The 21,607-nt window shown below is 54.0% G+C and overlaps 9 protein-coding genes across 9 annotated transcripts; 5 read left to right on the top strand and 4 right to left on the bottom strand.

The window, feature by feature from the left end:
• Positions 1-1,001: 1,001 nt before the first annotated feature.
• On the top strand, positions 1,002-1,862 carry J4E86_006380 (uncharacterized protein; the record flags this gene model as incomplete). The annotated part of the gene is made up of 1 exon (XM_051446909.1): positions 1,002-1,862. One exon carries the CDS (start codon positions 1,002-1,004, stop codon positions 1,860-1,862), a length of 861 nt encoding a protein of 286 aa, XP_051301394.1.
• Positions 1,863-2,078: 216 nt separating this feature from the next.
• On the bottom strand, positions 2,079-2,961 carry J4E86_006379 (uncharacterized protein; the record flags this gene model as incomplete). The annotated part of the gene is made up of 3 exons (XM_051446908.1): positions 2,079-2,388; positions 2,436-2,846; positions 2,897-2,961. 3 exons carry the CDS (start codon positions 2,959-2,961, stop codon positions 2,079-2,081), a joined length of 786 nt encoding a protein of 261 aa, XP_051301393.1.
• Positions 2,962-3,180: 219 nt separating this feature from the next.
• On the top strand, positions 3,181-4,896 carry J4E86_006378 (uncharacterized protein; the record flags this gene model as incomplete). Its single annotated transcript, XM_051446907.1, has 3 exons — positions 3,181-3,259; positions 3,412-3,719; positions 3,766-4,896. The coding sequence occupies 3 exons, from the start codon at positions 3,181-3,183 to the stop codon at positions 4,894-4,896; spliced, it is 1,518 nt and encodes a 505-aa protein (XP_051301392.1).
• A 368-nt stretch (positions 4,897-5,264) lies between these two features.
• Positions 5,265-6,328, top strand: J4E86_006377 (uncharacterized protein; the record flags this gene model as incomplete). Its single annotated transcript, XM_051446906.1, has 2 exons — positions 5,265-5,285; positions 5,333-6,328. 2 exons carry the CDS (start codon positions 5,265-5,267, stop codon positions 6,326-6,328), a joined length of 1,017 nt encoding a protein of 338 aa, XP_051301391.1.
• Positions 6,329-10,675: 4,347 nt separating this feature from the next.
• On the bottom strand, positions 10,676-12,382 carry J4E86_006376 (uncharacterized protein; the record flags this gene model as incomplete). Its single annotated transcript, XM_051446905.1, has 1 exon — positions 10,676-12,382. One exon carries the CDS (start codon positions 12,380-12,382, stop codon positions 10,676-10,678), a length of 1,707 nt encoding a protein of 568 aa, XP_051301390.1.
• A 2,411-nt stretch (positions 12,383-14,793) lies between these two features.
• J4E86_006375 (uncharacterized protein) lies at positions 14,794-17,859 on the top strand (the record flags this gene model as incomplete). The annotated part of the gene is made up of 1 exon (XM_051446904.1): positions 14,794-17,859. The coding sequence occupies one exon, from the start codon at positions 14,794-14,796 to the stop codon at positions 17,857-17,859; it is 3,066 nt and encodes a 1,021-aa protein (XP_051301389.1).
• A 304-nt stretch (positions 17,860-18,163) lies between these two features.
• On the bottom strand, positions 18,164-18,850 carry J4E86_006374 (uncharacterized protein; the record flags this gene model as incomplete). The annotated part of the gene is made up of 3 exons (XM_051446903.1): positions 18,164-18,556; positions 18,658-18,714; positions 18,779-18,850. 3 exons carry the CDS (start codon positions 18,848-18,850, stop codon positions 18,164-18,166), a joined length of 522 nt encoding a protein of 173 aa, XP_051301388.1.
• Positions 18,851-19,421: 571 nt separating this feature from the next.
• J4E86_006373 (uncharacterized protein) lies at positions 19,422-20,099 on the top strand (the record flags this gene model as incomplete). The annotated part of the gene is made up of 1 exon (XM_051446902.1): positions 19,422-20,099. The coding sequence occupies one exon, from the start codon at positions 19,422-19,424 to the stop codon at positions 20,097-20,099; it is 678 nt and encodes a 225-aa protein (XP_051301387.1).
• Positions 20,100-20,295: 196 nt separating this feature from the next.
• On the bottom strand, positions 20,296-21,126 carry J4E86_006372 (uncharacterized protein; the record flags this gene model as incomplete). Its single annotated transcript, XM_051446901.1, has 1 exon — positions 20,296-21,126. The coding sequence occupies one exon, from the start codon at positions 21,124-21,126 to the stop codon at positions 20,296-20,298; it is 831 nt and encodes a 276-aa protein (XP_051301386.1).
• Between the last annotated feature and the right edge of the window lie 481 nt (positions 21,127-21,607).

Genomic DNA, 21,607 nt, shown 5'->3' with positions numbered 1-21,607 from the left:
CCAAACAACGTGCCCCTAACATTTCCAGGCCTATTCGAGGGTTGGTAAGGAAGAGCCAGAGCCCGGCGCATATCTCCTAAAGCGTTTGTGGGTGGTTCCGAATGATAGCAAGGTGCGCGCGAGGCTGACTGCCCCGACGGTAGACGTAAGACCATATACTCTTGGTAGAAGAGAAGAGGGATGGGAAGGTTGCACCTGACCTGCGTGTTTGACACAGTATTTCCCAACTAGGTGTGGTACTTCAGCCGCATGATCATCAGGGCAAGGTATGTTGATTGAGATGTGTGAAGAAGATGATGTAGGGATCTGAAGTCTTGTCAAGTAAAGTGGCAGTGCTACTATGTATCCTATAGCTGGAGTCCGTCCGTCCAAGAGGTTTGGCATCGTCGCAGCACGCTCGTGATGCAATCCTCGGTGCGGCTCGACATATCCAACAGATGCAGATGCTGCGGACATGGCTGGGAAATGACCGGGCGCAAGAAGCGTCAAACACGAGATCTCAGACTACCGGAGCCAGCGCCGGGGTCTCGGTTGTCGGTCTCGAGACCACGGTGGGACACGCGCCATCCGTCCCTGTGGGGAATTCTGCAGTGTGACAAGCGCACATGGTGGAGAGACGAGGCTGGTGTGCACTCATGGATATCTCAAAAGGCTTCCCCGGAGGTTGCGCATGTTTTCCAGGCTTTTGCATAATGTGTGGCAAAGCTATGATGGCAGAATGGTGCAGATTGGTGATGCACAGAAGGGTGGCGAAGATCACATGCAAGAAACACATCGGAGATGCTGCCCCTTAGCCCCGTCGAAGTGCACGGCCACAGGTACTTTGACGTCATGAACATCGACGCCACTTCCTCGATCAGACGATGCTACTACGTTCACATACACTGTAACAACCCTCAATCTACTCACATATAAGCTGTACTACCTCAAATCAAAGACATTGCCTCCAACGAAATACGAAGAAACTCCCTTCACTCTCTATACCACCTCAACCCTCCACAATGGCAACCTCACATCCCAACGAGCCACCACCTAGCTACGAAGCCGCCATCTTCGACGCCGAACCCTCCCAAGGCATCCACCGTGTCTCTACCGACGGCCCTGCAGCCCGCACCGAACGCAATGGTATCCCACCCGAGCGCCGCCGCTCAATGGAAGACGAGATGCGCGCGCTCCCTGATGGTTGGGTCCGTAGTTTCGACCCCGAGACCTCGCACCAATTCTTCGTCGACACCAAAGCCGATCCTCCACGTAGCATATGGACACACCCCTACGACGACGAGCAGTACCTCAACACTTTAACCCCCGAAGAGCGCAAGAAGCACACGCGCATGCACCGAACCATGACACTGGAGGACCTCACAGCTGAGGACTCCGATGCGGAAGACCAACTCCCTCCGCGACCTACATCGAAGGGTAAAGGCGCTGCGGCCCCGGGAGAACCAACAGGCATACACAAGTTTTCACGGAAGCTGAAGGACAAGATCACAGGTCAGACGCATGAGCAGCGTGAGAAGTCTCGCTCTCAGCGGGCGGAGCAGGAACGGCAGGCGTATCTCCAACATCTGCGTACAAGACAGGCTCTGATACGTGCTATGGAGACGGGGCAGCCGCAGTTGCTGGGCAAGGACCGTCAGGGCAGGGATGTTTATATCGAGCCGCCTCATGGGCCCTATGCTCCGAGGGGAGCTTATGGATATAATCCTTATGGTGCACGCCAGTTTGGAAATCCTGGTGTGAGGTATATGCGTCCTGCTGGGCCGTACGGTAGGCCGTATGGGTACGGTTATGGTGGTGGTGCTGGTCTGCCTATCGCAGCTGGTTTCCTCGGTGGCGCTATGCTGGGTGGTGCGTTGTTCTAGTGACGGAAAGCATGGAGACTCTGACGAGTTTCCTCTTTGTACATGAAATATCCCTAGTAACGATTGACGAATAACAATGATTGCATCACCGTTTTTCTGCTCGTGAATAAGCATGTAGTCTATCATTGTATAGTCCAAATTGCTGAGGCGAAAACATGGGGTATCATATTGCAGCTCCTAGCCTAACTTCAAATCACAATCTTAACCATTTCCAGATCACCTCAAACCAGATATATCCCTCGACATGGAAGTAACACGATCCTCAAGCTCCTTCTTCTTCTTCTCAAGTTGACGCGTCTCCTCTTCCTCTCGCCGAAGATCTTCCTCAGTCAGCACGACTACTGGCTCGGGCTCCTCTTCGAGCTCATCCATATCTTCCTCCGCGTAGTCACCTCGTGAGCGGTTCAGCTTGCCGAGCTCAGCTTGTTGTTCGGCAAGTCGGTTTTCGTAGTACTCTAGCGAAGCGGAGACTTGGGCGTGTCGTTGGCGCATGGCTGCGATTTTGTCGTGGACGCCGGGTATGGGGCTATAGTAGGTCAGCTAGAGATACCAGATTCGTAGTTCTCGACGTACTAGACTCCAAGAAGCTTCTCGGCGCCTTCTAAAAGAGACTCCACGTCAATCTCGTTCTTGTTGCTGCCGTTGTACATTCTGTAGCCGAGACCTGAGCCTGCGCCTCCTCCACCGCCTCGGCGTATCCTCTCTACTAGCTCATTGCCGAGAACTGCTGCTACAGCCGTGTTACGTCTGGGTGCTCGTACGGCATTTGCACCGCCGCCGCCTGTGCTGGTGCTGCTGCCTCCATTGGGGTTGAAGATGGTGTTGCGCCTGTTGGTAGACGGAGCTGGTTCGGCATGCTTCGGGGCTGCGGGTGGCGGAGGAACGGAGAATAGCGCGCGTTCGTGAAGTTCGGTGTCTCGAATCAAGCTCGTGATATCGTGGTTTTGCAGTAACGCGTTGGTAAAGATCTTGGGCGGGGCGAACCTGGGGGTGTTCAGTCGGAAGCTATCGAGGGTGAAGGGCAGGAGACCCACGGCAACTCTGCAATTGACGCTGCGCAGAGCGAGATCTGCTCTAGGTGTGCGTCCAGAAGCGCCATGCCGATATAGAGTGTATATCGAGTATACTGGGGTGACGCGGGGGTCAACAAGGGCGCGTCGGTGCTCGATAACTATTCCCCGATGTTCCGCCGCGCTGGCGTCAGTGAAGCTGGGAGCTCAACCTCCGCAAAGCATCAACACCACCCTCACCACCCACCACTACCCCCAATAAACACCGCACCTTCCGCCCCTCCACCTACACGTCAAGAGCGACCATCATGGCGGACAGCATGGAAGGCGTCGTCGTCGAGGGCGAGCAGCCCAAAACCGAGAACGTCGAGCAGAAGGCGATTGCTGGTAAGTAGTCAACATGCCTTTTACCTCAAAGTGCCCCTGTACCAACTGCACCACCTCGTGGCCGGTCCGCAAGATGTGCCCCAACCACATCATCGCCACCGAGGTTGCGGCGTGCAAGTATCTGTACCAGCGTGCTGATCCGACGACGACAGACATCCGCAGCAACTTTGTGCTCCTCGAGCGAGCCGTCGCCCAGTTTGATACCCGCTTCACCCTACGCGCTCTCCGCTCCATATCGTCGCTCCGCAAGAGACTCACCGACCGCGTGCTATGCTCCGTCATCATCCTTACGTACTCGCCCAACAACGCCACGGCGCGCAACTTCATCGAGTACATTGGCATGGACGGCGAGGCAATACAGAGCGTCGTCTCCCAGTACAAGGAGGAGGTGCAACTTAACAAGAATAACACCAAGGAGCCTCTGCCCGAGGTGGACGTATACATAGCCATTCTGATACAGGTATGTTTGGTGACAGTAGCAACAATGCCAGTTCTGACAAGCGCAGGTATATCTCTACGATCAGAAGGAGTTTGAAGAGGGCGCCGAGTTCGCCGAGACGCTGGTAGACAAGATCCGAGAGCTCAACAGGCGGACGCTGGACTCGTTAGCAGCCAAGGCCTACTTCTACTTCTCCCTCTTCCACGAGGAGATGGACCCCAAGCCCCCGTCCAAGCAGTCGCCCGTCATCAACATCCGCGGAAAGCTGCTCGCCGCCCTCCGAAGCGCCGTGCTCAGGAAAGACCCCGACACGCAGGCGTCCGTCACCACCTTGCTGCTCCGAAACTACCTCTCGACCGCCGACATCACACAAGCCGATCTCCTCGTTGCGCAGACACAATTCCCACCAAACGCCCCCAACAATCAGGTCGCGAGGTACCTGTACTACCTTGGTCGTATACGGGCTATCCAGCTGTCTTACACTGAGGCACACGAGCACTTGATCAGCGCCACCCGCAAGTCGCCTTCTGCCCACTGCGCAACTGGCTTCTACCAAGCCTCGATGAAGCTCCTGGTAGTTGTTGAGCTGCTGATGGGTGACATTCCCGAGCGCGACGTCTTCAGCCAGCCCCGTCTGGAGCGTGCCATGGAGCCCTACTTCCGCTTGGTCCAGGCAGTCCGTGTCGGTGACCTACAGGGTTTCCTCAAGGTTGTACAGACATCCTCTTCAGTCTTCCACCGTGACGGCACCTACACTCTCATTCTTCGTCTGCGCCAAAACGTCATCAAGACCGGTATCCGCATGTTGTCGCTTTCATACTCGCGCATCTCGCTCCGTGACATCTGCATCCGCCTGGGCCTTGAGAGCGAGGAGTCTGCCGAGTACATTGTTGCCAAGGCTATCCGCGACGGAGTCATAGAGGCTTCAATTGATCACGAGAAGGGTTTCATGCAGACCAAGGTCGCTGGCGACATCTATGCAACCCGCGAGCCTGGTGAGGCATTCCACGAGCGCATTCGGGCGTGCTTGACCCTGCACGACGAGTGCGTCAAGGCCATGCGCTACCCCATGAACCAACATCGTCTGGAGCTCAAGAACGCTCAGGAGGCACGCGAGAGAGAACGCGAGTTGGCCAAGGAGATTCAAGATGGCGACATTGACGAGGACGATGCGGCTGGAGACTTTGAAGGCTTGTAGAGGTATTACAGCTCGGACGATTATTCCGTGAGCATGTAAGATAGCCGCGTGTGTGCTGGCATTGATAGAAGTTTCCGACAATGTGGGACACACATCTTAATGATGCATGAATAGACCAGGTCCGAGACGTCATGACACATTATCGAATCCCCGTGACATGTGACAGTGCAGATGCTACAAGAGTCGCTAATCTGACGGACGGATCCATGCAGCGCATCCACGCGAGTACTAGGCCAGTTGCAGCAAGATTCCGTGAAAGGTCCCCGCAGCTTGATCCAAGGCCCAACGCTCCCGCCCCACAGCAGCTCAGCTTCCCAACGTCACTACGCGATTGCCCGCGCGTCTCCTCGCCGTTTGATCATCCCACCATGTTCCACTGCCGCAGCCATGTAAGTCGTATCCCACAGGGTAACGCGCCCCTCGACGTACCCCCCAGCCCGAGAACGCGTCCCTAATGCCGTCCCTCAGGATTGACGTACCCCGGCGACTCCGGCGCGCCATCCTCCTCAACGACCTCGCCCTCGTCCAACGCATCATCCGCAACAACCACAAGTACCTGCGCAACCCGGACTTTGACGACCGCTCCAACACGTCCCTGCACCTTGCGGCTAAACATGGCTTCACGACCATTGCCGAGTTCCTCGTCGACGCCGGCCACGAAGACGGCATGATATCGCGGAACAACGATTGGGAAACACCCCTCATGCTTGCGGCTTCGGCGGGTAAAGAGGAATGCGGCGTTTACCTCGCCAAACGCTTCCCTGAGGCTGTGGATTGGAAGAATAAATCTGGGCTCGATGCTCTCATGCTGGCGTGTCAGTCCGGCGCTGGGACGCTGCATCTCATTCCCACGCTCATCCTCCACGGACCGAATCTACTCTCCGCGAGCGATTTACAGGGCAATACCGCGCTGCATCATGCGTCTGCGGCGGGGGAATTGAAGGCCCTGAGGATGTTACTGCAATACGGCGCGAATCCGCTGGCGAGCAATAGTTATAGTTGGACACCGGTTCATTACTCCGCTACCAGCGCTGCAGAAGCGTATTTCAAAACGCTCATCATCGAGTTTGAGAAGAAGAAGGCAGAGGGGAAACGCGCGGTTAAAGAGAGGGAACGCCAGCGGACGGCAGGTGTCAGGCTGGTTACTGATACTGAGGGGCTGGGCAGTCCGGGTGGCGTGGTTATGCAGGGGAGTGCTGCGACGGCGGCGGGTGGTGGAGGCGGTGCCGTGGAAAGACAAAGTCTAGAGAGACAGAGTATGGATAGACAGCGCGCGAGGGATGATGCGGCGATTGCGGGACTCCCGGCGCCGGGCGTGATGGATTGGAGTCCGGTGGAGAGGAGAAGGGCTATGACGCCTACGGAGGGGAGAGGTTGGACTTTTACGCCTGATGGGTTTAGGCCGAGGGCGGAGACGGGGGAGAGTATTTAGGGGTGCGTTGGCTTTGAACTTTGGCGTTGAGTACAGGCATCCGTTAAGGAGCATTGGAGTGGATATCTTGTGCTATGGCGTTGTAGGCATGTGGTCTGGGTACTTGTACGATCAAGTTTATTTGTTCTTATCTCTACCAACACCTTTGGTCTTTCTTGCTCATTGCAAAACCTGTGGTTTTCTTACACCATGTCCTCCAAACCTCTGGAGTTCACAAGTCTGCGAAACAGAATCAGGCATGGTACGCCAAAGCAAACTGAACCCTATCGAGGAAAAGCCCCATCTCTTCTCTATCCCCTCCTCCAACCCCTCCTCATCTCTGCTCCCTCCTCCAAGTCTCCGCCCCATCACAGGCCCTCACCCCCCTCTCGTCTCCTGCTCTCCTCTCCCATGCCCGCCTCGCCGCTCCTCCATCTGCAACCCAGCATCCGTTCCCATTCCCTCCCCCATCTCTACCCCCCTCACCACTCCCATTCCCATCCCCACCATTCTCATCCTTAAAAACATTCCTCCACCCCCCACACCCCACCTTCGCATCCGCATTCCCCATCCTCTCCCTCCCTTCCAACCACCGACACGCCGGCCAGTGATACGTACTGTATTCTTTCCCGTAGAAACGCTCGTGGACGCAGCCTGCACATTTGTGTTGGTAGATGAGTGCGTCGAAGAGCTGGGAAGGGTATTGGCCTGGTTGAGTGGAGAGGCCGGGGGGACGGGTCGGGGCCTTGTATGTGTGTTCACTAGGTATGATCGGTTGGTTTGATGGTGATGGTTGTTGGTGTTGGAGATTTGGTTGGAGAGTTGGCTGGAGAGTTGGCTGGGGATACTGCACTGGAGGTACAGGGCGACACGGAATCTGCTGGGTCGGTAAAGTCGGTGTTGGACAAGTGAGTTGTGGTATGTATGAACCTGGGCGCAGAAGGTGGGATGGTATCTGGCGGGTGGGTGGCGGGGGCGCTGGGTAGCTTGTTTGTGGACTGAAAAGATGTGGATGCGTGCGGATGGTCGGCGGTGGTGGGGGTGTCTCGAGGACGAGAAATGGCGATCCGGAGGCCACCATGGTGGGTGCGTGGGTAGTGTAATGTCTTGTATGGCTGGGTTAAGAGCGTGTTTGATACGAGTCGCTTGAGGAAGAAACGATAGTTTGAAGATGTGGTTAGGTGATGAAGTTTTTCGCTGAATGGGGGATGCATATTGAGACAGCATTCTGCGTCATTGTGCTTTCCTGCTGTTTCCAGTTACGCGCGGTAGCGAAGGAAGGCTTGGTTCGATATCAGCGAGGTAGGTAGAGACAATATAACGGAAACTGCGATGAGTGCCATCTCAGTGGTCAGTTATCCAAAGGATACGTCAGATCCAGAATAGCAGAATCGCACACGTGGATCAGATGATGGTTCTCTCGGTACTTGCAGGCTGGATTGGTGACAGCAGCCTCCTGATTCGCCGCCGCGAGTACAATTCTCACTGTGGGGAGTTTGTCGTTGTCGCCTTACCAAGGTCCGCGTAGAAGCTACTCGCGATTCTCTGTGCAGCCATGATCAGCAGACCAAAGGTGATTAGGAAACGAGCATCGTTGTACACGCCATAACGGGAAGTTGCGTTGTTCGTGAATGTATCGTGCATCTGGCACAGAAAGCCGTGTCGACAGATATCAACGAACGCGATATAAATTTTCCATCGTGATGCAAGAGATGGTGAGTGGAGTGGAGCATGGAGAAGCGACCCATGAATGGTAGAACATTGCTAGCCTTAACTTCATTGGGAGTAGTCGCTGCCTCTTCCAATCATCAGTATCACCTGGCCACGAGGCCGCTCGCTCACTTCTTGTTCAGCATACCTAGGTATTCGACATCTTGCGGATATATCGCGAATAACAAGCCTTAGGTCCCCGAGTACTGTGTAGATGGTCTGCACTGCATATGATACATACCCAGCCAGCCTTTGCGACATCGTCTCGAGGCCGCTGAACGATCAGTTTGCGATCCTGCCCAGTTGGTCGTTTTTGCGTTACACATCTCTCACATCTATAAACAATACTCAGTGGTGAATGTGGATGCCCTGCTTCACATCAGCTTCGCCAAAGCTCGAAGACTTATGGCCGCCTACGAGACTCGCATGCGATACCTGAGGTTGTCCACGCTATCGATTCCTTGCACTTCTCCGCCACGCTCGCACCAAATAGCGTAACTTATACGAGATGTAACTTGGCGTTGCGCATGCCATTTGACATACTTGAACATGTAATAGCGACATCCGTACGCAACCCTGCACATCCACATTACTTCGCGACAACACGCGTGTCCAAAGCATCTCGAGCTCTTTCCTCATCACACCCCCGAAATGCTTGGCAAGATCTACAATCTTCCCGTCGCATCACCGGAGTAGCCCATCTCAAGTCGCCACATGAGAAGTCCCGAAGAACACATTGTTCTACTACGCCGTCTACCTGCTCGAAGTGCATCTCCGTCTTCGCGAGCCCAGTCTTGTCGGCGTGCATGATCGCTGGGCCTTCTAATATCGTAGCACACTGAATGCTGCGTACAATCTGGGCCAGAGAAATCAGTATTCATGTGTATATCAGATCAGTCAAGTATAGTTCCACGTTCAACTGAGACAAAAATTGGACACGAAAAAGTCGAACAGGGGCCGTCCTCACAGCACTCACGAATACCATGGCATCCATATGACACAGCGTAGAGACGTGCAGCATGAGCAAGGAGAAGAAAAGTACAGTTTCCGCAATACCCTACCCCTATCGTGTCGACCTGACCTCTTCACGATATCTGATCTCTCAGTAACACCCAAAGACGCTCAATCGACCCCGTATTCCTACTCTGTCCACTGAACCGCGTACTTGCAATGACATGAACACCGCATTCTGACCGCACTGAGATTGAGCCTTCCATAAGAAGGGAATGCATGTCAGTATCAGGATGAGGTCGTAGGATGGATAAGGGTAGGGTGTGGGGTGTCAGGGAAGACAGGAGACCCTTCGAACGGTACATGACAACAGTGGAGGTTGATGGCTACATGACATTCCCGAGTTGCATATAATAGCATAGGGACTCATGTAGCCTTTGTGGGGTATCCGGGTAGGCTGACGGCCCCTCGAATGCGGCATGATGGCAAGGAGGCTTGACGGCTACATCACATTCACATATTGCAGATGACGTATTGTGGAGTTATGTAGCCCGTGTGGGACGAAGAATGAGACACGAGACCGCTGGGACAAGGCATACCGACCGCAATGTCTGACGACTACACAACACTCCCTCATCACAAACGGTACATCGTCCACTTATGTAGCCTTTGAAGGGTAAAGAAGTAGATAGGAGACCTCTCGGACAGGGCACGATAAGGCGTGTTTCCTGGCGGCGGCATGACGCTGTTACATCGCAAATAATGTATCATAGAACTACGTAGCCTGTGTAGGGTAACTGGTAGATGAGAATGACTTCCTTATACGGATGATGACGGGGAAGGCTGGTGGCTAGATGACACCCTCGTGTCACGAATGATGGATCGTAGACCTATGTATCCTGTGTGGGTCAACTGGCTAAGTAACAATGACTTTCTGGGACGGGTGATCACGGGCAAGGCTGGTGGCTACATGACACTCTTACGTCACGAAGGGTAGATCGTAGATCCATGTAGTTAGTATGGGGAAATCAGATATGTCACATTGACCCTCTTGGACGGGTGATGAGTATGAAGCGTTAGGGCTACATCACACGGGCTGGTCACAACTGATGAGATCGTGGGCCCATATGGTCGGTATGGTGTCGTCAGATGTGTAATAGCGTCCCTCTTGAACAGGTGATGAGGGTGAAGCGCAAGGGCTACATCATACTAGCACATCGCAACTGATGAGATCGTGAACCCATGTAGTCTGCACGCCTTATCGCTTTTCGAGCTGTCTTCACTGAGAACAGGGCAGAGAAAGTGTAATATTGTGTGTTTTGTGGTTTGCATTTCATGATAACTAACTAATGTGAAGTCCGTAAAGCACGCAGAAAAAAGTCATATGTAATCCCAGAAACTCCAAGTGAGAGCCAAAGCAATCTCAGAAACACCCCGATGAAAAGTCAAAATGATCCCAGAAACGCCGTGAACAAGTAAAAGTCAAAAACGCCCTCGCTCCATGCTAGACCGGTATTTCCCTGTCCGCCCTTTGATGCATGCCCCATGGTCGCTTGTCGTAAAGGTGAGAGTAACGCCGTGTGAATGCCCGCCCAATGCCGATGCTCGCCGTAAAAGTTCATGAAGCCGTTGTTGTGGTATGTACTGTGGTGTCGAGTGTGGTAGTGTCGTGATACGATGAGAGCGGACTAGAGACGTTCCTGCTGCTCAAAGATAGCGGTAGTCTGGTGCGCGAGACCTGCGGTTGCGACCGCGAGGGTTGACGGGCTGCCTGTCGTACGCATCGTTGGGGTCTTGCTGCCCTTGTGCCTGGCCCTGCGCGTTGCCCCATTGTCCTTGTCCTTGTCCTTGTGCCTGCGCTTGTCCGCCCCATCCGTACTGTTGCTGCTGAGGTTGTTGCTGGCCGTACTGTTGACCGTACTGCTGCTGGCCGCCGTAGCCGAAGTTCTGCTGGGGATACCATTGCTGTTGCGGCATCTGCTGCTGTTGCTGCGGCTGGAAGCCCATCTGGTAGCCGTTCTGGAAGTTGTTCGGGAAGCCCATCTGCTGAGGCATACCCATTGGCATAGGCATACCCATCGGCATTCCCATGGCGCCCATCGGTGTGTTCTTGAGCATCTCCATCTGTTGTATAAAGTCTTGTTCCATCTTCGAGGCGGGGTCGGCAGCTTGACGCATGGCTTTCGGCGCGGTGGGAGGTTTGATGTCTGTCGGAGGCTCTTTGCGCTTCTTTGAAGAGGTTGAGTCAGTATCGGAGACTTCGTCAGCCGCTGCGGTAGTAGTAGCAGTGGCGGAAGCAGTTGTATCGTCATTTGCGACAGAGGGAGATGCGGTGTCAGTAGCATTGGATTGATTAACTGATTCATTTGTTGAAGCGACTGCCTTTGCTGCCTTGTCCTTCTCTGCCTTCTCTGCGTCGTATGCCTTGAGAGACTTGACCATGTCGTCGTCAGCAACGAGATCATCCATCAGAACATCCTCCTTTGAACAGTTTGGACAAATCAAGTCCCCATCTGCTAGCGCGTTGTCGATGCATTCTCGACAGTATGTCTTGCCGCAGCAAGGAGTTTTGACTGGGTCGACAAATCTTTGATTGTCGAGCGGACATTGCAGACCGCGTTCAGCAAGCTCTTTGCTTGCTGCATCAGCGTTGGCGGCTTGTTGGCGAGATAGGCTGGTCTTTTCTTGGAATTTGTTCCAAGTCTTTGTATCTGCCATGACCTGAACATACTCTCCGTCGGCGTTCAACATGATGCCCTTTGCAGCCTCTTCGTCGACTGGCTTTTCAACTTTCTTCAAGAAAGATTGAGGAATTCCAGTAGTACGTTTGGCTTGGAAAACGGGCTTGAAATCGGGATCGTCGTTTGTTGGGCAGGCTTGGATCCAGTGGCCCTTGATATTGCAGCGGCGGCAAACATAGCCGGGAGGCGGGGGATGTGAAGGGACAACAACATTCTTGGAGTTGTTTTTTCGATAAACTGGTTTTGCGTTCGAAAGTGCCTCTTTCTGTGCATCCCAGGCAATTGCTGATTCGGCCAAGAATGCGGCTTCAGGATCTTCTGCATTTTCGAGATGTCCACTACGTAGAGAGGGGACTGGCTTAGATTGTGAAGAAATTGCGCGCGAAGGCGCTTTGCCGGTGACGTAGCGGGCTGCTCGGCCTTGTCCTCTTGGAGCAGGGCGCCGAATTGCGATTATTGTGGATGAGCGCGGAATTAAAGTGGTGTCGTCCTTGAGCTCAGAATTGGGTTCATCTTGCGGGAAAATGTGCAAGTTGAAATCGGAGCCATCGCCCAGGCCGCTTGCGCTGATGATCTCCTTCTTGAGCTCGAAAACGCTCAGATCGGTGCCGTTGAAGATAATGCGCTCGCTTTCCCTTGAATTCTTGAACTTGTAGAAGATTGATGAAGTCATTGTTGTGATTTGTGGTGTGGCTTCACGGGTGGGGTCTGGTGAGAGAAGAGTGTAGAGTTGATGGAGGAGAGCGGAGTTCAGAACGCGAGTTATTGCTCCGCACGCACAGGCCACTCCCGCGCACAGGCCCCTGAACGCGTCGATTTGCCGGCGCTACCTTGGTACACCGCCACACCCCTGACCCCTCCGAACCACAAACCTACCAATAATGTATTTTTGTATAATCCTACCAGATTTTCGCTTTGCAGACTACAGCGTATCAACACATTTCAAATCTCGATTAATAATACACTGATGTTCGTCACAGCCCGCCATACGGTTGAGTCAGAGAACAGGCCTGCAGCCTACATCAAGTTGAAAACTAGCAACTTGTATCGTCCAAGGTCGATGTAGGCTCTAGGCTGTTCAGCTTTTGCGTTGAGCAAGGCGCCTCAAGGTCTGGCTATGTGGAGTCTATAGCAAATACTCAAACTTGGGTTCACTCCATGCGCAGGAAAACCGGAGCATCCTGCAGCCTACGTGGGTCTCAGAACGAAAGTCTTGTGATATCTCGATGCAACGTAGGCGCCTGGGTCTTTGAGTACTCCCATCTGCTCTAGGCGGCGTCCAGCTTCTTCCTGGAATGAGCTGGATTCCAGGTTACTAATATTCTAAAGATAGCTACAGCCCTCCGAGCGGTTGGACCGAACCTGGACACCCGGCAGCCTACATTGGTCTTGGAACAAAGTTTGGTAGACTCCTGAGTCATCGACTTTCTTCACAGCCGTTCAATTGATTGGACTGAATCTGGACACCCTGCAGCCTACATCGGTCCTGAGATGAAAGTCTGCAAACTGCTAATACAATGTGGACTCCTGGGTCATTGACTTCCATCACCTACTATAGGTGGATGTTCAGCCCTTTCCTGGACTGAGGTATATTCTTGATGATTCATTCTCTAAAGATAGTCACATCCTTTCAAACGGTTGAACCGGAACTGAAAGGCCTTAGGTCATCCATGATACCAGGATCTGATATCAGCTTCGAGGAAGAGACTTCGCTTTTGGCTCAGACTGGAACCTGGTCGTGGTTCGGGCGGGAGCATTCCAGCCAGAGATATCCCAAGTATAGTCGAGCATTTCTGGCTTACAAAGACCAGACTAGACCCTGGAGGTGTTCGGCATATCATCGGAGGGAGAAGCGCAACCAACAGTCACTTGAGCGTACTCAGATCCTCCATTTTGTTTGGGTCCCGTCGGCCTAGATCTCCGAGCCATTGATATCTTCCGTAATGCGTGCGCAAAACCACCCCCAAGCAAGAGATATCGCAAGCGTTCTAGACGATACCAAGTAAGGGCAGCTTGGGCGGGTCGTCAGAACAACAACTTCGATGAGCAGTACTCTAGAGGCAGTCACAGGCTCCACTCAATCGAAAGTTTTGGTTCGCAGAAAGCCCAGTGACTTTCAAACTCTGCAACGCCTATCATGGTCATACGACGGGGCACTCCCGAACGAGCATATCCCAACCACTTGTGACTCTGCAAACCCGAAGTATGAACGCCTTCAACATATTAAAGGATTTCAGATGCCGACCGATCATCACACGAGGACGTTGAGATGGCTGTATCAATTGGTTCGTTTGCGACGTGCTGTCCGAAGGCTTTCATCGGAGAGTTGGCCGTTCAATGCGTCTACAGGTGGGTGGGTGACACCGAGACCCTGACAGGTGACATGCGGCGAAAGTTTCCATCCTTATGTTGAACAACTGAACCGATATTGCAAAGCTAGTCATGATCATGTGATACGTCTTTGATGCGGATGCATATGCGTTCCTGAAACAATGCGCGATTGACGGGTGAATGATGTCACCTCTAGAGTGCAGTCAGCGGTTTCAGGCTTCACGAAGTATTAGTCGCAGTCTTTCAGCAGTCGAACCAGCTAGTGATCCCTATTGTTCACTTCAATGTTCATGATGAATCTTTTGTGTAACCGACGACCTTTGTTGATGCTTCAACACCTCCGGGCGGAGTCTGACGTTCGCGATGGCACTAGGGACCGGGGACCGTGGCGCATGCAGCTGCAGGGCTCTTCGTGCACTTTCATCCTTGGCCGATCGAAAGCCATTCCGTACTCATCAATTGCCTTTTGCCTTTCTTGTTTGCGCCTTCTACATTTAATTCACAGCAGCCGCATCGCGCCTGCTTCCTTTGTTTACGCGCGTCATCCCGATTGGCATGCTGCTTGGCCGAGTCTCACTCGCCGCCTGCAAACGAAGCTTCCTTGCGACACCTTCACGCACCCTACCGTTGTCCGCATCACGCCCGCGCTCCCTCTTTCACACGCCGCACCTCACGAGGCTGTCTAGCTTTAGCGCACACCCCCTCGGCAAACGCTCCCTCCACACGTCGCCGCCTATAAATTCTTCGCTGCCAATGGAACAAAATGGCACAAGCAAGCGCAAGCAACCGCCAACCTCGCCCGCAACCGACCGCCCAAACAAGCAGATCAAGCCCGAATTAGACTCGCACACCTCAAACGGCGTCATGTCGCACTCGCCCGACCTGGAGGAGCCCATGGACGATGCGCGCAGCGAGTACAGCGCCCACAGCTCCCCCGACGCCCTCGCAGCGTCGGCGCACATCACCGCCGTCACCGGGCAGGACACGGCAGAATGGCAGCGGACGATAGAGAACGTGGTCAAGAGCGTCGTGTCGATACACTTCTGCCAGACGTGTTCGTTCGACACGGACCCGGCCATCAGCTCAGAGGCGACGGGCTTTGTCGTCGACGCCGAGAAGGGCTACATCCTCACCAACAGGCATGTTGTCGGCGCCGGCCCCTTCATCGGCTACTGCATATTCGACAACCACGAGGAGTGCGACGTCCACCCCGTCTACCGCGACCCCGTCCACGACTTCGGTATTCTGCGCTTCGACCCCAAGAAGATCAAGTACATGCCCGTCACCGCCCTCAAACTGCGCCCCGATAACGCCAAAGTCGGTGTCGAGATTCGCGTTGTCGGTAACGATGCGGGAGAGAAGCTCAGTATCTTGTCGGGTGTCATCAGTCGGCTGGATCGCAATGCGCCCGAATACGGCGAAGGCTACTCCGACTTCAACACCAACTACATCCAGGCGGCGGCTGCAGCGAGTGGAGGTTCTTCTGGTAGTCCTGTCGTGGACCGCGACGGATTTGCTGTTGCGCTGCAGGCCGGTGGACGTGCTGACGGTGCTGCGACCGACTACTTCCTGCCGCTAGACCGACCGCTACGTGCTCTCGAGCTCATCCGCCAAAGCCAACATGTCACCAGAGGCACCATTCAGACTCAGTGGATACTCAAGCCATTCGACGAGTGCAGGCGGTTAGGTCTCTCGCCTGAGCTGGAGAAGGAGATCCGCACTCAGTTCCCTAAGGAGACAGGCATGCTCGTAGCTGAGGTCGTCCTTCCTCAAGGGCCCGCATCTACCAAGGTCGAAGAAGGTGATCTTCTCCTGCGCGTCAACGGAGAGTTGCTTACACAGTTCGTCCGACTCGATGCGATCCTTGACGACAACGTTGGCAAGACCATCTCTGTGACCATACAACGTGCTGGAGAGAATATGGATGTCGAGCTAGACGTTGGCGACCTACATGCCATCACCCCCGACAAGTTCGTGTCCGTCGCCGGCGCTTCGTTCCACGACCTCTCATACCAGCAAGCGCGTCTTTACGCTATCTCGCTCAAGAACGCAGGTGTATACGTCTGTGAGGCAGCGGGCTCCTTTAGGTTCGCTGACGGCTACACATCAGGGTGGTTGATTCAGGAAGTTGACAACCAGCCAACACCCGACCTTGACACTTTCATCCAAGTCATGAAGAAGATCCCCGATCGCAAGCGAGTGGTTATGATGTACAAGCATCTGCGCGATCTGCACACTGCGAACACTAGTATTACTTCTGTCGACAGGCATTGGCATGCAAAGATTCGGGTAGCAACACGTAATGACGAAACTGGCCTGTGGGACTTCAAGCCCCTCGCCGATGCCATTCCATCTGTGCCCCCAGTTCCTCGCCGTGCGAACTTCGTCAAGATGAGCTCAAGCTACCCTGAGGCTGTAGACATTGTCCGCAGCTTTGTCCGCGTTCATGTCTCTATGCCCATTAAGCTAGACGGCTTTCCTAAGATGAACAAACAGGGTTACGGTCTTGTTGTCGACGCTGAACAGGGTCTCGTTCTCGTCTCAAGAGCAATCCTGCCATATGACCTTTGCGACATCTCGTTGATCATCGCTGACAGCATTTTTGTCGATGCCAAGGTTGTCTTCATGCACCCTCTGCAGAACTATGCCATCGTCAAGTACGATGCTTCCCTTGTCAACGCCCCTGTAAAGACACCCAAGTTTGCCACCGACTTCATCAAGAAGGGAGCCGAAACCATCTTCTTCGGCATCAACCAGAACTTCCGACCTGTAGTAGCAAAGACTGTCGTCACTGATATCACCACAGTCGCGATTCCAGCGAGCGCAATAACACCGAGATACCGCGCGACCAACTTTGACGCCATCACCGTGGACACCAACCAAGCTTCGCATAGTGGCTCTGGTGTGCTCGTCGCGGAGGATGGCACCGTTCAGGCCCTCTGGCTTTCATACCTGGGCGAGCGCACATCACACAGCGGCAAGGACGTTGAGTACCACCTCGGTCTTGCGACACCCAACCTTCTACCAGTGCTCAACGAGATCCGCGGCGGTAATACACCCAAGCTACGTATCTTGAACGTCGAGTTCCAGACTGTCCAGATGAGTCAAGCCCGCGTGATGGGCGTCTCAGAGGAATGGATTGAGAAGACCGAGACAGCCGACCCAGAGCGCCATCAGCTCTTCATGGTTCGCAAGGTCGACTCCGGCCACGGCGACGGTCTCAACGAAGGTGATGTCCTACTCACCCTCAACGGCAAGCTCGTCACCCGCTCCCCCGATCTGGACGTCATGTACAACAACGAGTTCCTCGACGCCGTCGTCGTGCGCAAGCGCGAGGAGAAGACCATCAAAGTCTCCACCGTCGCAACCGAAGACCTCGAAACCGACCGCCTCGTCAGCTTCTGCGGCGCCACCTTCCACCGCCCCCACCAAGCCGTGCGCCAACAAATCAGCAAAATCCACTCTGACGTCTACATCTCGTCGCGCGCCCGCGGCTCCCCAGCCTACATGTACGGCCTCGCGCCCACCAACTTTGTCACTCACGTCAACAACGTGCCCACGCCCAACCTCTCCGAGTTCCTCACCGAGATCAAGAAGATCAAGGATAACGAGTATTTCCGCATGAAGGTTATGACGTTTGATAATGTGCCGTGGGTTGCGACGATGAAGAAGAATGAACATTACTTCCCTACTATTGAGCATGTTAAGGATGCGAGTCAGCCGTTGGGCTGGAAGAAGATTATTCATGAGTGTGGGGATGGGGGGGCGAGGGAGGAGATGGGGCCGGATGAGTTGGAGGCTGAGGCTGGGGAGGAGTAGATGGTTCTGTTGGAGAAGAGGGATGGGTGTGAGATGTGTAAGATGTAGCGTATGGACGAGAGAGGGAATAGAGTATCATGCATTCAATCATCTGGATTCATTCCCAGACGTGTTCTTTGAATCTCTCTTCGTGTGACAAATGACCCCAGTCCCAATCCAGTTCCTTCCCCAAATTGGGAAGAAGAACACAGCCCTTCTCAGACTAACTATGCCCCTAGTGGAGCCTGCCGTGTGGATCACTCAATCTCATATCTTCTGATAGACGTCCCCAACGCATGCTTGCATAGCGCAGAGTGAGTATCCCTCAAACATCCTCCTCAAGCATCTCTTCATCTACAAGACCCTCCTCTTCCTTGACCTCCTCCTTTACCTCAACCTTCTTCTTGCGACCCCGGGGCGTAGCTTTCTTCTTTGGAGAACCATCTGCCTCACCACCATCCCCAACCTTCCCATCCTCACCACCATGACCAGCACCAGCGTCAAGGTCAGCCTTGCTCTTCCGCTTCTTAGGAGTAGCTTTGGGCTTGGCCTTGAGCTTCTCGGGCGTAGCAGCAGCGTCACCTCCAGCAGCAGTAGGAGGTGGACCAAAGGCCTGGCCGTTCTTGATCTTGGTAATATCGTCTTTGTGCTTCTCCTTGAGGCGCACGAGGAGTTTCTTGCAGGAGATGATGGAGCGGCCTGCGGGGATGGGCGCGTTCTGTTGGGTTGTTAGTTTTGGGATACGTTGATGGGTGCGGATTTGGGGTCTGAGTTGGTAGCTCCTGGGTGGCAGGTAGTGCGATAAGGAGGGGCACTCACGCCGATCTTTGCATCGATCTTGCCTTCGTTCTCACAGAGGACGATGAGGTAGGCTATCTGTGGTATGGTTAGCTGGTGCGATTGGGATTGGGTGCCCAGGTGGGGTGTGGAGGGAACATACTTTCTCGCCTTCAGACCAGGCGGCACCGCTTGCGCCGGTTTTGTTGGGGGCTTTGGGGTCGGTGTCGGACATTTTGGGGATGTTTTCTGGGGGTTTTTGGTGGGTTATGTGAAGATGTTCAACGATTCTGGCGTAGAAGTGGATGTGGTGTGGAAAACTTGGTTAAGAGCAGGAGGAGGTGGTGAGGTAGATATGGGGATGGAGGATGGGGAAATCGGCAGCTTTGAACTCACCTTCACGTCGCATTTGCGATGAAGTGAGCCCGTTCGTCCTTGGTAGGGAAGTGAACGGTGAGGTGAGGTGACGGCGTGCACCTCTGAACATAACAGCTAACCTTGAATCATGGTGAACTGGGCTATCTACGTGCGCTCTGAGAGGCAGTGCTGGATCTTGCTGTTCGCGTTAAGATAGCATGATTTTTGCAGAAGTCGTCTATAACTCCATTCTTGAGATGATTCGTCTCCTTTTTAAGGTAGAGTCTGGCACTGATGTTCAGCCCACCTCCAGGGCTGGAGCGCCGTCATTTCGTCAGCCAATCTACTTGCAGCACTAGTCCCCGTCTAGCTTAGCACCACAGCCATCTACTCCAGAGCTGTTCTCGTCTTCATTTCACGCCTTCGGTTTCTATCCCACGAACACGACGATGCTCGAGATAGCCTGCTTCAACGCTACTTCTGCCATCGCGGCAGCGCAAGCCGGCGCTGATCGCATCGAGCTGTGTGCCGACTACGCAGCTGGCGGGGTAACGCCTTCCCTCTCCACGCTGCAGGATGTACGGAAGAAAGTCAAGATCCCGATCAATGTTATGATCCGGCCACGAGGAGGCGACTTCAACTACTCCGACGAAGAGTTTGAGCTTATGAAGAAAGAGATAGAGATGCTTAAGCCTTTTGCTAGCGGTTTCGTTTTTGGCATCTTGATGGTCAATCGACGTGTAGACCCCACTCGTAATCGCGACCTGGTCGAGATTGCTGCTCCGCTTCCTTGCACGTTCCATCGGGCCATTGACGAAACAGACGATCTAGAGGAAGCCGTGGAGGCCGTTGAGAACTGCGGTTTCAAGAGCATCTTGACAAGTGGCGGATATAAGACCGCAGCGGAAGGAGCTACTGCTCTTCATCTCTTGCACTTCTTTCGGCCCAATAAGGTCTCGTTGATTGTTGGAGGCGGGGTCAGAAGCACCAATGTTGAGGATCTCAAGAGGAGGACCACATTAAAATGGTTTCACTCCGCAGCCATCACAACGCCTGGAGAAGATGTTGACGCCGAGGAAGTGAGAAAGATAAAGGATGTGTTGTCAAAACTCAAATGGAAGGCATGAGACGCGGACATGAAGGGTACGATATTATTCATTAAGCGTGGCGCATCAATACTGGGCTGCCACAGGATGTATACGACATGCATGTGCTAAGACTCCAGCGGGTATCATCCATTCGGGATTGCCTCGATTACAACTCCCGAGGCTCCTCCATTCAAACAGTTCACTGCGACGTGTATGACTCCCGAAAGCAAACTGCTCACAAAAGCGCGTATAGCAAAGCACCGACCACCGACATTCCAAAGGATCTTGTTGTGTCGACAGACACTTGTCGGGCGGCTCCAGTAGATTGCGGCGAGGCATCGGAAGCTTCAGGAGTTTGTGTCACAACGTTGGTCTTAGCGGCGATCGTTGTGGCTTGCGTAACAGTGGTAGCGGGTACGGTGGTTTTGACCTCTACTCCACTGACAGTCGCCGTCTCGACAGTCTCCGCGACAGTTGTCGGCGCCGAGTATGTGACGGCGGGGACAGTGGTGGTGTAGACGATGACCTTTCCGAGTTCTGTGACCGGGACCGCTCCACCAACACCAGTACCGGTGTACTGTGCAGGGACTGAAAGGGTCGAAGTGTTTGGCTTCTCAGCCTCGTTGTTCGCGTAGATGTTGGCGCTCTGACCGTCCTTTGTGTAATCTCCGTTGACGAGATTGACATCGGTGCCGCCGGAGCTGTAGGTTCCGGCAGCGACGTTTCCGTAAGATCCGTCTGGGAACTGGAAGTTGGTGGTGAACTTGTCGTAGCACATGGGGATGTTGATGTTCTTCACGTTGACACAGTCTAGGCTCTGACGGCAACCGAAACCGTCCGCACGTCCGTGTACAGATCGCTTGTCGAAAGAGATGCCCTGGATCGACGAGAGAATGTCGGTATAAAGCGAGCTGAGCTCTGTGCCGACTGCTGGTGGAGTTGTGCCTGTCGCTCCTTGCGGCTGGCATGCCTCGTAAGGGTCGTCGTTCGTGGCTTTCGCCATGGAGTCGAATGGCGACGCAGTTGCGACGGCCGCAAGAGCGAGGGAGAAGAACTTCAGAGACATGTTGTAGTGTGGTGTGTCGTGGGAGTAGTAGAACTTCTGGTACCGAGCGATGATTATAGGTATTACACGATTGTTACACTGTGTAGTACTGAATGACCAACGACTTTCAACAAGAGTAACGAATGGCAAACGCAGGCGCGCGAATGGAAAAGCGAGTGACGGAAGGATACGACAGAGTATCTGCCAAGGGTCAGAGGGGCACCCCGAGTCTATATACTGACTGTGCCCATATCGCTTGCTAACAGGGTTTAATCAGGCTCGATCTTACAGCCGAACTAGCCAACAGGCACCATGCGCTTTACAACTGGCGGCGCGCCACAATGCGATAGGACGTTTACCAACTGCCTGGGATCTGTTATCCGTTGGGCGATCATGTGTTCATCCCCCAAGACCTTGCCCAGGGGCGGCCCTCGTATTGGATTTCCACAGGATTGGCTGCCATACACACACACACACACACACACACACACACACACCCCCA

The sequence above is a fragment of the Alternaria arbusti genome (assembly GCF_024043155.1).
Source record: "Alternaria arbusti strain BMP 1465 chromosome Unknown scaffold_8, whole genome shotgun sequence".
Lineage (NCBI taxonomy): Eukaryota > Fungi > Ascomycota > Dothideomycetes > Pleosporales > Pleosporaceae > Alternaria > Alternaria arbusti.
Note: the sequence above shows the minus strand (reverse complement) of the source record. Positions and strands in the feature narration are given on the sequence as shown.